The following is a 13,477-nucleotide window of genomic DNA, read 5'->3' as shown; positions in this document are numbered from 1 at the left end:
GGAACCCAAAGCAGGGACTTCATAATAATAATATAGGATGTAGTCTCTGTTTTGCTGAAAACTTCACACCTCGCGTCTTCAAGTTTTTTCATTCAAACTTTGTCCTGCTGGGTGGTGCCGACAGGGCCACCCATGGCTCAAATTGTGGGAGATTCAGCAAAAGATGTAATCAAAATTTGAGTCGTGTAGGCAGGCTTTAGGTCAAGGGACCCATATGCACGCTCTCTAGAGTTGGGATAGAGGATAAATGTGAGTATTTTGTATCCGTAGGGATAGGGGAAAACACTGCGCTAAAATCAAATATACATAAAAAGCACAGCAGCCAACTGCGCTAAGATCAAATATACGTGAAAAAGTACAGCAGCCAACACTCAAACAAACAAAGTTCAACAAACAGAAATAAAAAATAGTGTAGCGCTTCTAAGGTGAAAAATATGTTGAAGGAATGCTCCTATAACAAAGAACATATAGATGTGTAAATAAACAAAATAAAGTCCAAAGAAATGGATGTAGGCTTCCGTGGAAGGACCGGCACAATGGTAGTCAGACCGTATCACAATACGAGGCAAATCTCATTAAACGGACATGTCCATGTACGACAGCTTGTCTGGAAACATTGGGAAAGAATAGATGGGTACTTCTTACCAGATCTGTTGGACTCACACAGTCATATGACGGTTGAGTCAATAAGGCTTGGGGTCACAATCTGGGACCGAGGAGTGGATCAAAGTGGGTTCATCAGCCTGGTGGAGAGACTTCAAAAGACCGTATATCCAAATGATGAATCTCACCGATGGAACTTCGGAATGGTTAAGAAATCCAACTCAGGTATAGCTCACTGCACTCCGATACTCCAAATACCCCAAATGGAAGATATTTAAAGGGTTTAGACCAAAAAAGAAAAAAGAAAGAAAAAGCTCCACATGGTGCGGGTCAGGCGATAAAAAATAGTAATTTATTAAAAGTCAAAAGAGTAACAAATGACTTAGTGATCACAAAGCAATAAGGTAAAATTTAAAGTAAAAGCAATGTGGGGTGCCAACAGCTAGCCCGACGCGTTTCGACACATATGTCTTCGACAGGGGCATGTTGGGACCCACCACATTGCTAACAAATATATAGGGTGTCTAAAACAAATCCGCCTACAAAGGGGCGGGGGCTCCGCCTACAGGGGGGCGGAGGCTGTTGTCTCAGACAACCCATAAACAAATAAAATGAACAGTCTGATCAAATAAGGATAAACATGTTCAAACATAGTGACTACATACGGATATCATCCGAAGTATAACCCTCTTACTAATGAAAACAGTTATTGTTTGATAAATTTGATAAATTTAAATGGTCTTTCTTCACCACTTTCTCTACACAACACACTGAGATAAAGAGAATCATTAACAGGCACTGGAAGGTGTTGTCGGGTGATAAAATCTTAGGTGGAACCATTCCTGAGAAAGCTGGAATTATCTATAGGGGAGCCCGGTCGATACAGAATGATATCTCCCCCAACGTAATAGATATCCCTAAATCCATACAATTTTTCCCTCAGAGTAAGGGATATTTTCCATGCAGAAAATGCAACGTCTGCATACACAACATGTTAGGCAAGGGGAAAAAGCGATTCCTTTACATCTACAGTCACTTCACGTAGGTACATGATGAAACACTTTACCACTTGTACCACCAGGTACATTGTTTATTTGATCACCTGTCCATGCAACCAACAATATGTTGGCCGCACTATTCGCAACTTCTCAATCAGAGTTAACGAACACCTCAGTAAAATCAAAAAAGGCTGTGACAAGCACACAGTCCCGAGACACTATCTCGAAAAACACAATAGGGATCCCAAGGGTACACGTTTTCAAATTATTGACAAATTTGTCCCGAGCTGGAGGGGAGATTCGTGCCTACGGGGGGTGTCGCGCCTCGAGACTTTTTGGATCTATGAATTGAGGTGCTACTCCCCCTTTGGCATGAACACAGATTGGGACATCAATAGTTTTATTAATCAGGCTTAATTTTCACTTCAGATCTTCACAATCACCTTTCACTTTAATCAAGTTCATTATTATCATTCCTGATACATCTTTTTGCCCACATATTAATTATGTACTTTCCATGTTTACGGCATACACCTCATATTGTTTGTGAGTTGCCATTTCTGCACGTTATCTTTTTTCATATTTTTAACATTGTTCACCCTTTTTTTTCCCCAATCTCTGTCCCATGTTCTAATTTCTAATTTAGACATGTGTGACCATATGGTAACTTCTTTGAATTATATGACCTGAGATATATGTTATTTGGTAAATGTACCCATATATATTTTCCAAGCCTTAGGAGTCTCATGGTCCTTTCTGCTAGTAACATGCAATTAGAACGTATAGAATATTCGATTTATTTATTTTATTCATTTATTCTTATTGCTGACATTCCTATTGCACCAGCCTACAGGCTTGTTAAGTTTCCCCTCCCCTTTTCTCTTTTCGGGTTTTTGTTCTTTCCTCCGAACGCTTTGATTTGTACCTAGGGGGACGCGTTGTGGTTGCTTAGGTCGCGTTGCCACCCGTCGTTCGGTACGACGCGACGTGACCACGCCTCCCCCTTTTTTGTTCCGGGTACGACGAGGCTTCTGAGGCGCATGACGTGACGTGACTGCGTTTTGCGTTAACACGCATGCGCAGCATCGCCATGCTTTCGGCAGTTCCGATTGGCCGTGATGCCGCTCACCACGCCCTATGGCGGGTGACGTACACTGTGCGGCAAATTGGCGCCAAATTCGGACGTTCCTCCCCTCTACTACATTCTACGCCTACACGAGCACCTCCTATCCTCTTGACGTATGGCCCTCCTAGCCCCCCCCATGTTTGGCCATGTGATGTATTCATTCGGTGATTGGTGGAGGTTACCCAGCCCCATTACACGTGACCCTGTTCCCCGATCACCTGATTGGACTCTCGTGCTATAGGATATTATGTGTCAACAGTTACCATGACGACACAGATACTTCCTTTAGCTGCACATCGCCAGTAAACGAGTAACATATAGCTAACCAGTATAAGGACGGATCGCCATTAGACATCACCATCCCTGCCTGCTAGGATCTATGGTGACATAACACATATGGGAACAAGTCTTTCCAGGTGATGATTTCCTATACTTTATACAGTAATGACAATGCATGGCTGTTTTTACCACATCAGTGTTGGATGCAGTCATGCATAGACTTTATTTGTCTACTGGCCCCTCTTGGAGATCTTAGGAGGTCTAGATTAACATATGTGATCCATTTATGATTATGACTGTTTACTAAGTGTTTACCGTCATCAAACCTAATGTAACTGTTTTCATTAGTAAGAGGGTTATACTTCGGATGATATCCGTATGTAGTCACTATGTTTGAACATGTTTATCCTTATTTGATCAGACTGTTCATTTTATTTGTTTATGGGTTGTCTGAGACAACAGCCTCCGCCCCCCTGTAGGCGGAGCCCCCGCCCCTTTGTAGGCGGATTTGTTTTAGACACCCTATATATTTGTTAGCAATGTGGTGGGTCCCAACATGCCCCTGTCGAAGACATATGTGTCGAAACGCGTCGGGCTAGCTGTTGGCACCCCACATTGCTTTTACTTTAAATTTTACCTTATTGCTTTGTGATCACTAAGTCATTTGTTACTCTTTTGACTTTTAATAAATTACTATTTTTTATCGCCTGACCCGCACCATGTGGAGCTTTTTCTTTCTTTTTTCTTTTTTGGTCTAAACCCTTTAAATATCTTCCATTTGGGGTATTTGGAGTATCGGAGTGCAGTGAGCTATACCTGAATTGGATTTCTTAACCATTCCGAAGTTCCATCGGTGAGATTCATCATTTGGATATACGGTCTTTTGAAGTCTCTCCACCAGGCTGATGAACCCACTTTGATCCACTCCTCGGTCCCAGATTGTGACCCCAAGCCTTATTGACTCAACCGTCATATGACTGTGTGAGTCCAACAGATCTGGTAAGAAGTACCCATCTATTCTTTCCCAATGTTTCCAGACAAGCTGTCGTACATGGACATGTCCGTTTAATGAGATTTGCCTCGTATTGTGATACGGTCTGACTACCATTGTGCCGGTCCTTCCACGGAAGCCTACATCCATTTCTTTGGACTTTATTTTGTTTATTTACACATCTATATGTTCTTTGTTATAGGAGCATTCCTTCAACATATTTTTCACCTTAGAAGCGCTACACTATTTTTTATTTCAGTATTTTGTATCCTACACTCAATGCCCACCTCTCTAGTGTTTTTTTTTTTTTGTTTTTTTTTTTTTTTTTTTTTTTGTGGTGGTGTTCTAAGAAGATTCCAATGCAAAACCATGGCTTATTTACTGTAATTAAATAGTTACCAAAGCTAAGTAAAAATACAGAGTCAGAAACCCACATCGTACTACCTAAACCAAGCAAAGATCCCTCTTTGTGCAGTAGTTATCACCCCATCTCCCTTACCAACATAGACGTCTGTCTCTATCCCAAATGAATCGCCAACTGCCTTACACCTTTGATTCCAAACCTGATCATTTAGCCCTCATTCACACTGGTAGCAAGAGTGCTGGGACATCTCCTAGCAATGCTCTCCTACCAGAACTGACTCTCCCTGCTGTACTGATCAGCTCCTTTAGGCTTTCTGCCTCCTTTTCTTGCAGCTCTCTACACAGTCCTCTGTCAGCATGCTTCTCTGGGCCTGTCAGCTTCTTCTGTGTGGAAGCTGACAGGCTTAGAGAGGCATGTTGACATTGGAGATATTGTAGGCCAGATGTGGCTCTGGGGCAGCAACTTGCCAATGTCTGCACTGGATTCTGGTACATAGACAGTCTATAGATGTGACCTTTTGCAAAGTGGCCCAGTATTCAGTCAATAGGGCTCCATATATATGGGCTGGCCCTATTTGTTCAGCTCACAGATCCATTCCAACAAGAAAGAGAGACCAACTCCTCAGGGCTCCAGACTATTTAACAGTATTGTAGCTCCATCTGGGTACACTTCCTTAATATTCAGACTGGGCATTTGAATCCGCTTGCCCTAAGCTCTAGCAACTTCTTCTAGAGGCAGAGGGGAGGAAAAACTTTTAGTCTGTGAAGCTCTCAGCAGACCAAACCAAACCATCATTGCTCCTGTGATTACAGCAGAAGCCAAAAGCTAAATTTGCCTAGCTGCATAACTAGGAGGGTGCTACATGTACAACAAAATTAGGCTTGGAGGCAAACGAATGAGCTTGAGGGTACAAGCCCCACAGAATTTGCTGAAAAAATGGCTACTGAACAACATGTGAAGAGACAAAGGGGGTTATTTGCTAAAGGCAAATCCAATTTACACTACAAGTGCACTTGGAAGTGCAGTCGCTGTAGATCCGAGGGGGACATGCAAGGAAAATAAACAGCATTTTAGCTTGCACATGATTGGATAATAAAATCGGCAGAGCTTCCCCTCATTTCAGATCTACCCCTCAGATTTACAGTGACTGCACTTCCAAGTGCACTTTCAGTGCAATTTCAAGTGCACTTTGCATTTGTAGTTTGCACTTTTAGTGCAAAGTGGATTTGCCTTTAGTAAATAACCCCCATAATGTCTTTATTCAAAGCAGAAAGGGACCACATGGTTCCAGCCCCTCTTGTAATACCACCAAACGTTTATTAAAGCGACCACAAAACAGCAGTAAAAGTGCTACATTTTGAAACCACGTAGGATCCCTTCATCAGGTAGGTGATGTCTGATGAATGGATCCTGTGTGGCCTTGAAACTGTCACACAGACACACACCTCTCTGACGTCTATGTGACAGTTGACCCTTATAAATTTGCTGGATTGAAAATGAGCATGGACAATTCTATGCTTTGCTGCTGGCTCTGCTTCTGAACCCTCTGGCAGATATCCTATATTTAAGGTGGTACATCAAATTGTATCTCCACTAATTATAATAAATAACACTTAACATTGTCCCTCTACTATCTCTATATTTAAAGCTAAATGTTCGAATCTAACTATAATGTCACTTGATCTTCCGGTTTCCTCAAATTTTTTCTTCCCAACCCGGTGCACCCTTTCAATCCTGGGAAATTCCTCCTCTCCTTTTCCCCAGTATTGGGCGGAATATGTCTTCTATAATTTCCCTTAGCTCCTCTTTCTTATTTTCTGGGACCGCTCGTATTCTCAGATTTTGTCTTCTGTTTCTATTTTCTTGATCTTCAAGTCGGTAAAGAATGCTTCTCTGATTTCGATAAACTGTTTTAGTTTGTTCCTGCACTTTAATTAAGTCTTGAGTTTGTGTATTAATTCTTTCTTCTGCTGCTTCTACTCGTGTTAGTAGATGTCCTAGGTCACTTCTTAGCAAGCTTATATCTGATTTTATAGCGTTTTCTAATTTTAGAAACATCTCCCTCATCATCCCTTTTGTTGTCGCCTGGTCATCCGCTCTTTGATCCTCGCTTTTACTTAGTTCCAATTCACTCTCAGTAGTCATTTCGTCTCGAGATTGATCCGAAGCTTCCCTCACTTTTTTTCCCGTCCCCCTATCCTTCCCCGGGTTAGGGGGTGGTTTTTCCTTCTCGGACTGGCTCCTTGAGTCATGTATTGTTTTATAGTGCTTTCAGTAGATGTATTTTTAGGGGTCTTAGGGCCGCCTCCCTTGGCGGTTTGTTTTGAGGATCTACTCATACTACTTTTCTTTATCTCACGTGCTCGTTTCCCCAGTTTGTTGGTTGCAGCACTTCCCTGTTCCTCTACTGGGAGTTTTTTTTTTCAGATATTCCGTTTTTGCTTCTCAAAATAGAAAACTACAAAACTCAGTCAGCAGTCCTTTTACTTTCCCGTCCTGATTCTAATTTTCTTGTTCTGACCAGTCGCCGGTATTTGGAGAGTGCTGTGTTTTTTAACCACCTTGCCACCTTAATTATTCCTTCCAGTATTTCTTATATCGCTCTAGGGCCAGCATTTCAGGTGCATAAGATCCCAAGTTGTCCCTTCATGGCCATCCTCATATCTAGCTAGAGATATAATTTGCCGTTTAAACCTAAGCCACCTGTAGCCACCCACTACAGTGATCTGCTTGTTAGCAGCTGAGGTTTTCTAACCTAAGATATCGTACATAATATTTCCTGGCTGTTACTACAGTGTTAATGATCAGTCAAATAGATATAATACAGTTCATCTCTCCAATAAATAGGGGGAAAAAAAAGGGGGGGGGGGAAACAAAATAGAAAAAATAGGAGACTGAGAAGCAGGAGGGAGAAATCCACAGCAGCGATTAAATTTATCGGTTTTAAAACGTTGTTCCTCTGCGTTATGTAGTGCTGTCCAACCTGATGGTCTTTTATACACTTCCAATGTAATAATCTACCAGCTATTACCAGCCTGTTGCTTCAATCGAACCATTCAAAAATAAAAAATAAACACAGGAAAATACAGAGCAGCAGCTGAACTTATCAATCCCATATGTTATTCCTCTGCGTTTCCTGACATTGTCCCACCAGGTAACCTTAGTGAACATCCACAGGTTGAAAATCTACTTATGTTCAATTCAATGATTTCCAGTAAATTTATCCTTTATGGGGTTTCCTGCTTATTACTGTTCACTTAATAGTTATTTCAATATAGGTCATATACAGATGGATAAAAAATACCGGGCTACTGCCCGACTTATCTGTTCCAAGTGTTGTTCCTCAGTATATCCTGATGCTGTCCACCTGGGTAAACGCATATGACGCATATGACCATCCACATTGACCTTGACCATCTGCTTAAGGATAAATAGGGAGTTTTACATACAATTTATATTATACATGCTGTTCCTTACTTCTTGCTGCTAAATTGACCGTCACTCAGTTGATTGAGTTTTTATGCAGCAGATGAAATAATAAAAAAAAGAGGAAAGAAACAATAGAAGACTGCATCTAGGTTATCTGTTCCAGATGCTATTTGCTCAGTATATCTTAGCTCTCTATTTTTTGACCACCGGGGGATTTACCAGACAGTTATAATCTTCATACAGTGCCCCTTCTGCTACCATACTGTTCATCATCATTCCGTGTATATATTATGTGCAGACAGGCTTCTGAGGCAAAAAAAAAACAAGAAAAGAAGGAAAGGAATATCCACAACAATCCACAACAATATCGATCAGCATTACAGCATCAGCATTACAGCATTCTAATCAGCTGAAGGTTTCCAGATGGAATCTGATGTTTCCTGCCATTTACTGCTTATTTTAGCAATTACACACTGACATAGGTTTCCTGTGTACACAAACTGTACAACACAGGGCTACAGCCATCAGACTTATCTGCTGTTCAGGCGTTGCTCATCTCACTTTCCGGTGTTTCTCTCCTTTCTTCCCCTCTTCACAGCCAAAAGTTTTGAATTCCGCGCTGCTCAGCGTTCCTCCAGGGGACCCGTGGGGGGGGAGCGGGGGACGGGAGTCCGTCGCACACTATGCTTATCGTATCCTGGCCGGCGGGTAGGCAGGTGCCGGAGCGGGCTCGTGCGGCGGCGGGCTCATGCTACGATACGTCGAATCTGTCCGGAGTCTCTCACCTTCCGACCCCCTCCTGTCTCTTCCTCCGCACGCCCTCTCTGGCCAGCCTCCTCAAACCCCTCCCTCCGTAGTGAGCGTCCTACGTCATGACGCCCCCCGGATCCCTAACCACCCAGAATCTTTTTGTGCTACAATACCCCAAGGAACAGCATATGTCTTCCTTCAAGATCCCCTTTGTACAGTATGTGTTTCAGGGGACTAATCCATTACTCTCTAGATCAGCCATTCTCAGCCTTTTTAATACAACAATACAATAACTTTCCACTCTCAGAGAACCCCCTGCTAAAATGACTGTCTATTTGATACATTAGTGTGATAGTCAATGGTAAGAATGCTCCTTGCATTTGTGGACATTTGGAAGAATTATCACCCTAAAGATAGCTAAAACGATTAATGGTGCCAGTGGGAACCTATCTGAGAAGTAGATCATTGCTTAAGGAACCCCTAGAAACCTGTGGAGGAACCCTAGGATTCTATGGAACCCTGGTTGAGAAACCCTGCTCTAGATACTGTACTGCCAAATATTTAAAAATGCTCAAAGGTGCCCACTAACATTCTGATGGGGAAAGTGTGAGGAACATTAGCACATATGGGTATCCTAGGCTTTAGTGAGTATAACCCTATATGGTCCATTGGGGGAGTCCTCCATCAACTTCATTTGTGTGCAACAAGGAATATGTTTTGTTTTTTTCAGACTGCTGGCTGATTAAAAAAACAAACAAAAAAAAACGAATGGTCTATGGTTGGATTTGTACCCTGAAATGTTTAAATTACAGGGACTTCTGAGGTGAAAAACTGCTGGTATCCTTACTATCTTCCAGCAAAATACAGAAAAGTATTTTTCAACAGCTGCAGTCAGATTTGAATTTAGACCGGAAACTCTGCTATCAATATTTACCGCTTCATCACGCATTCCTGGCTTGCATAATTTAAACATTGCTGCAACTCCTTTGTTAGTCTTGTCCAAGCAAACCACTCCAAAGGTCTCAATTAGCTGCTTGCTAAATTTCTGCTTACATTTCCATTACGGGAAAATTACTGGATTTATGGATTCTTACAGAAAACTCAAGATTTCTCCAGAACTTTCATTTCAGTGGATTCACAGAAATAATAAATATTAAGGCTGGGTTCGCATACGTGCAATTGCACTGCATTTCTGTGCAAATCACATGCTATGTCTGTGCGGTGCGATTTGAGACATCCATTTGTATTACTCAAAATGCACCGCATCCACACAAAAGGGTGCACCCCTCCTCTTCCCCCCCCCCCCCCCCCGTACTGGAATTGGATCGCATAGGTGTGAACACCTATGCGATCCAATTCTGTCAATCACTCTGCAGTTTGTGAATCGTTTTGGAGTGTCACTAACTTGGCATTGACACCTGCGGCGGTTCCCATGAATGCTGTGCCATTTTAAAGCGTTGCTGGAAATGCACAGGATTTTCGGATTTTCCCACCCCGCATATATGTGAACCGAGCCGAAGTCCACAGTCAAATAGCAAGAGATGTACAACATCAAAATACTTATTTACAGTATATGTGGAATGGCACACTTATTCCAGAGTGCCCTTGGCTGTACATAGGTTTAAATGCCTCCTCAAACAGCCTGCATAATATACATGAATATACCCATTTTTTGCTCAATGCAGTGTTTCATTCATATGCAAGCCAGGGTGGTCTTTCCCAAATAAAGTACATGCTGACTTTGCAGAGCCTAAATCAGGGATATGCAATTAGTGGACCTCCCAGATGTTGCTAAACTAAAAGTCCCATCATGCCTCTGCTTCTGGGTGTGATGCTTGTGGCTGATTTGCTATGCCTCATGGGACTTGTAGTTCTTCAACAGCTGGAGGTCCGCTAAATGCTATGTGCTCACTCCCCTGAAGCAGTTTGAAAAAAAAAAGCCATGACAACTACAGTCATTAACCTGAATTGCACATCCATATACGAAGCGCTGAGTGCAAGTGCAATAGACTCCCCTAGGGATCTTGCCATCTAAAGTCTATAAGTCAACTGACTAGGCATTGAAATCCATCATGGCAGAGAAGGGTTTCCAACTGTAATTAGAACACAAATTTTACTATCTTTTTCAGAAGCATGTGTCTAAAGGAGTTTATAGATGAGGCTGTATGTATTTATATTCAATAGCTGTCCCCTGAAAATATGCATAGAATTGCACAGTTTGCCTTTGTAATAAAGCATTTGTGTTTTCTTCAATCCTTTTTCTTTTTATTTTAGGGAGTATAGACCTAAAGAGGATATTGAGTTTCTTGAAAATGGAACAGAGGTGTCGGCTGTCAGCCCAAAAACATATGTCTTTGATTCTAGTCTGTCTAAGGGAAACCCGAGTACTGACTTAATCCGAACTGTCAATATTCCTGTTGTGGTAAGATCTGAATCTCAATCTCAAATTTAAATAATATATTATCGTATAAATAAGGGGTCTCTCCAAATTTTTGAAACAAAGGGCCAGTTTATTATCCTCTAGAATTTAGAGGCACCGAGCTGTGGCTGGTAGGAGTAGAAAATATCCTGGTGTTGGTAACCATGCCCCATCATTGGTCTCAGTGGGAGGAATAGTACCCTGTCATTGGTGTCGTGCCTCAAGGGTCAGATAAAGGCAAGCCAAGGCCCACATCTGGAGACCACTGGTATAAATGAAGAGCAGAATAATTATAGATCATGTAAGTGTTAAACATACAAACTAAGCACTATACAGGCATACCCCACTTTTAAGTACACAATGGGGTTTATCTACTAAAGCTGGAAAGTGGAAAATCAGTCTCGCTTCTGCATAGAAACCAATGAGCTTCTAACCCCAGATTGGTCAATTAGGCTTTGGTAATAAAACATGGAAGCTCATTGGTTTCTATGCAATAGTGAGCCTGACTTTGCCCTTTCCAGCTTTAGTAAATAAAGATAGACATAAGATAAATCAACAACAACGTAAGCATACCAACTATTTCTGTCAAAAAGCACTTCATGTTTCTAGCTCTTAACAGTCATACGCAGGCCAGCGGATGAGTTAAGAATCAAAGCATCAATTACAGTTTGATGCTTAGATTCTTTATTACAAGTCTAGACAGCGGATGGTCCAGACACAAGTTTATTCCGTTAATAAAACTGGAATGGACTTGTGGTTAGACTTGAATATTACAGTGCAACTCTGCCACTCTTAATTACTCCTTACCAACCCAAGGTAATTTTGAAAGCCCTGTGGTATGTAGATGCTGCCAACCCAAAAGTCACACATCCTGTATCATTCAAAGCATACAAAAGTCTGACTTCAAAAGCTTGAATGTGGCTTAAGCTGGCCCTAGAAGGAGCGAAATATATATATATATATATATATATATATATATATATATATATATATATTTAATTTTTTTTTTTTTTTCATTCCTGCAACCATGGGTTGCAGGAAAGAAAATTGCTGATTCCCCCACCAACAGTCTATGTGGATGCAGAGCCATTTTGTTCTCCCGGCAAGGGAAAACATCCCCCTAGGAGAACACGGGGAGTACTGGTAGAAGCTATAATAGCCACTACTAATAATCAATGTAAAAACTTTTTTTTTTTTTTTGTTTCCAAGGTCTTTCAGGTTGTTTTCAACACTAAAACAAACTGCAATAAAAACCCTTTTGATAGTGTTGGGTCAAAAGGTTTGAACCTGTTAGATTTTATTTATTTAGTTTTTTAGGCCAACTGTGTCCTTGAGTCCAAGTCATGTTAGTAATTCTGTCTCTGGCAGCAATTTTTGGCCATAACAGAATCATTAAAAGAACAAAGGACACTCGCCTGCTCCTATTGCACTGCTTCTTTGCTGGCTGAACCAACGACGTGTTGCTCTGTCACTGCTCTATAGCTAACAAGAGAGATTCTGCAACTTTATAGCCAGTGATGGAACAATACTGGAGGATGAGCAGTCTCTTTAGCAATCTTGTTGCTGTTGATTTGCTACTAAATGACAAGACTGCTTTTTGTTACATAGCAAGGAGATTTTTTTTTTTTTTCATTTGTTCTCACCTCCTAAATGGAAGCAGAGCAATAATACGCAATAGAGGGTCTAACCCAGTGTTTCTCAGACTTTATCTTGCGGCTCACCAAAAAGATCTAAACGTTTTCACGGCACACCTGAAAAGATTTAACAATTTTTGGGGTCAGCAGTAAATATAATATATACGAAAGCATCAGTCTTGTGTCATCCCCAATATTGTTTACCACTGATGAACAATATTGTGTGATCCCCAATATTATATATCACTAAGATATAAAATTGGGAATCAAACAAGACTGGTGCTTTTGTATATATTATATTTTCCTCCTGATATAATGGGGAATAGGGATCACAAAAGACTGCTGCTTATATTTACTGCTGATATAATCACACACTGGCCCACCCGACCTTCCCCTCCCCCCCCCCCCATCTTTTTCTCAGCTCCACGCCATGTGGCACAGCCAGGGACTGCAGGCTCCTCTTCTCTGGTGTGGGTGACACTGGAGGAGAGAATGATGTCACATTGAGGTGCACCGTGCTCAGCACCTCATTGGCTGGAAGTGCCTGGCATGGCACTTGTCCTGGGGACTGCTGGCAGCCAGGCCACAACCTAATCGTATTCGCGATCTGGATTGGCAGGGTCTGGTGACTGCGAACATCAACCAATCCAATTTGTGAACAGGCCAGGCAGCACAGATGACCATGTCCATGTGAGGCCTGCACACTTGCTCAGTGAGTGACAGTCGGTACTATGCTGCAGAGTCTCGCAGTGTGGCCACTGGCATGACCACCGATGTGGCCACCGATGGGCTTGGCAAACAACATGAAAGATCCCATGGCACACCTGCAATTCTCCTGTGGCACACAGTTTGAGAAACACTGGTCTAACCCTTCCCAGCTTTGT

At 41.9% G+C, this 13,477-nt stretch overlaps 1 protein-coding gene across 1 annotated transcript in view; it reads left to right on the top strand.

The window, feature by feature from the left end:
* SCARB2 (scavenger receptor class B member 2) overlaps nucleotides 1-13,477 on the top strand; it is an 86,141-nt gene that overhangs the window by 26,795 nt on the left and 45,869 nt on the right. Inside the window, exon 3 of the mRNA XM_077476549.1 lies at nucleotides 10,815-10,962. Within this exon, the coding sequence (XP_077332675.1) occupies nucleotides 10,815-10,962 (148 nt within the window). The remainder of the gene's footprint in view (nucleotides 1-10,814; nucleotides 10,963-13,477) is intronic.

The sequence above is a fragment of the Lithobates pipiens genome, unplaced genomic scaffold (genome assembly GCF_037356315.1).
Source record: "Lithobates pipiens isolate NorthernLeopardFrog02 unplaced genomic scaffold, aLitPip1_a1.2 Scaffold_13, whole genome shotgun sequence".
Taxonomy (NCBI): domain Eukaryota; kingdom Metazoa; phylum Chordata; class Amphibia; order Anura; family Ranidae; genus Lithobates; species Lithobates pipiens.
This window is presented reverse-complemented; position numbering and strand designations above follow the sequence as displayed.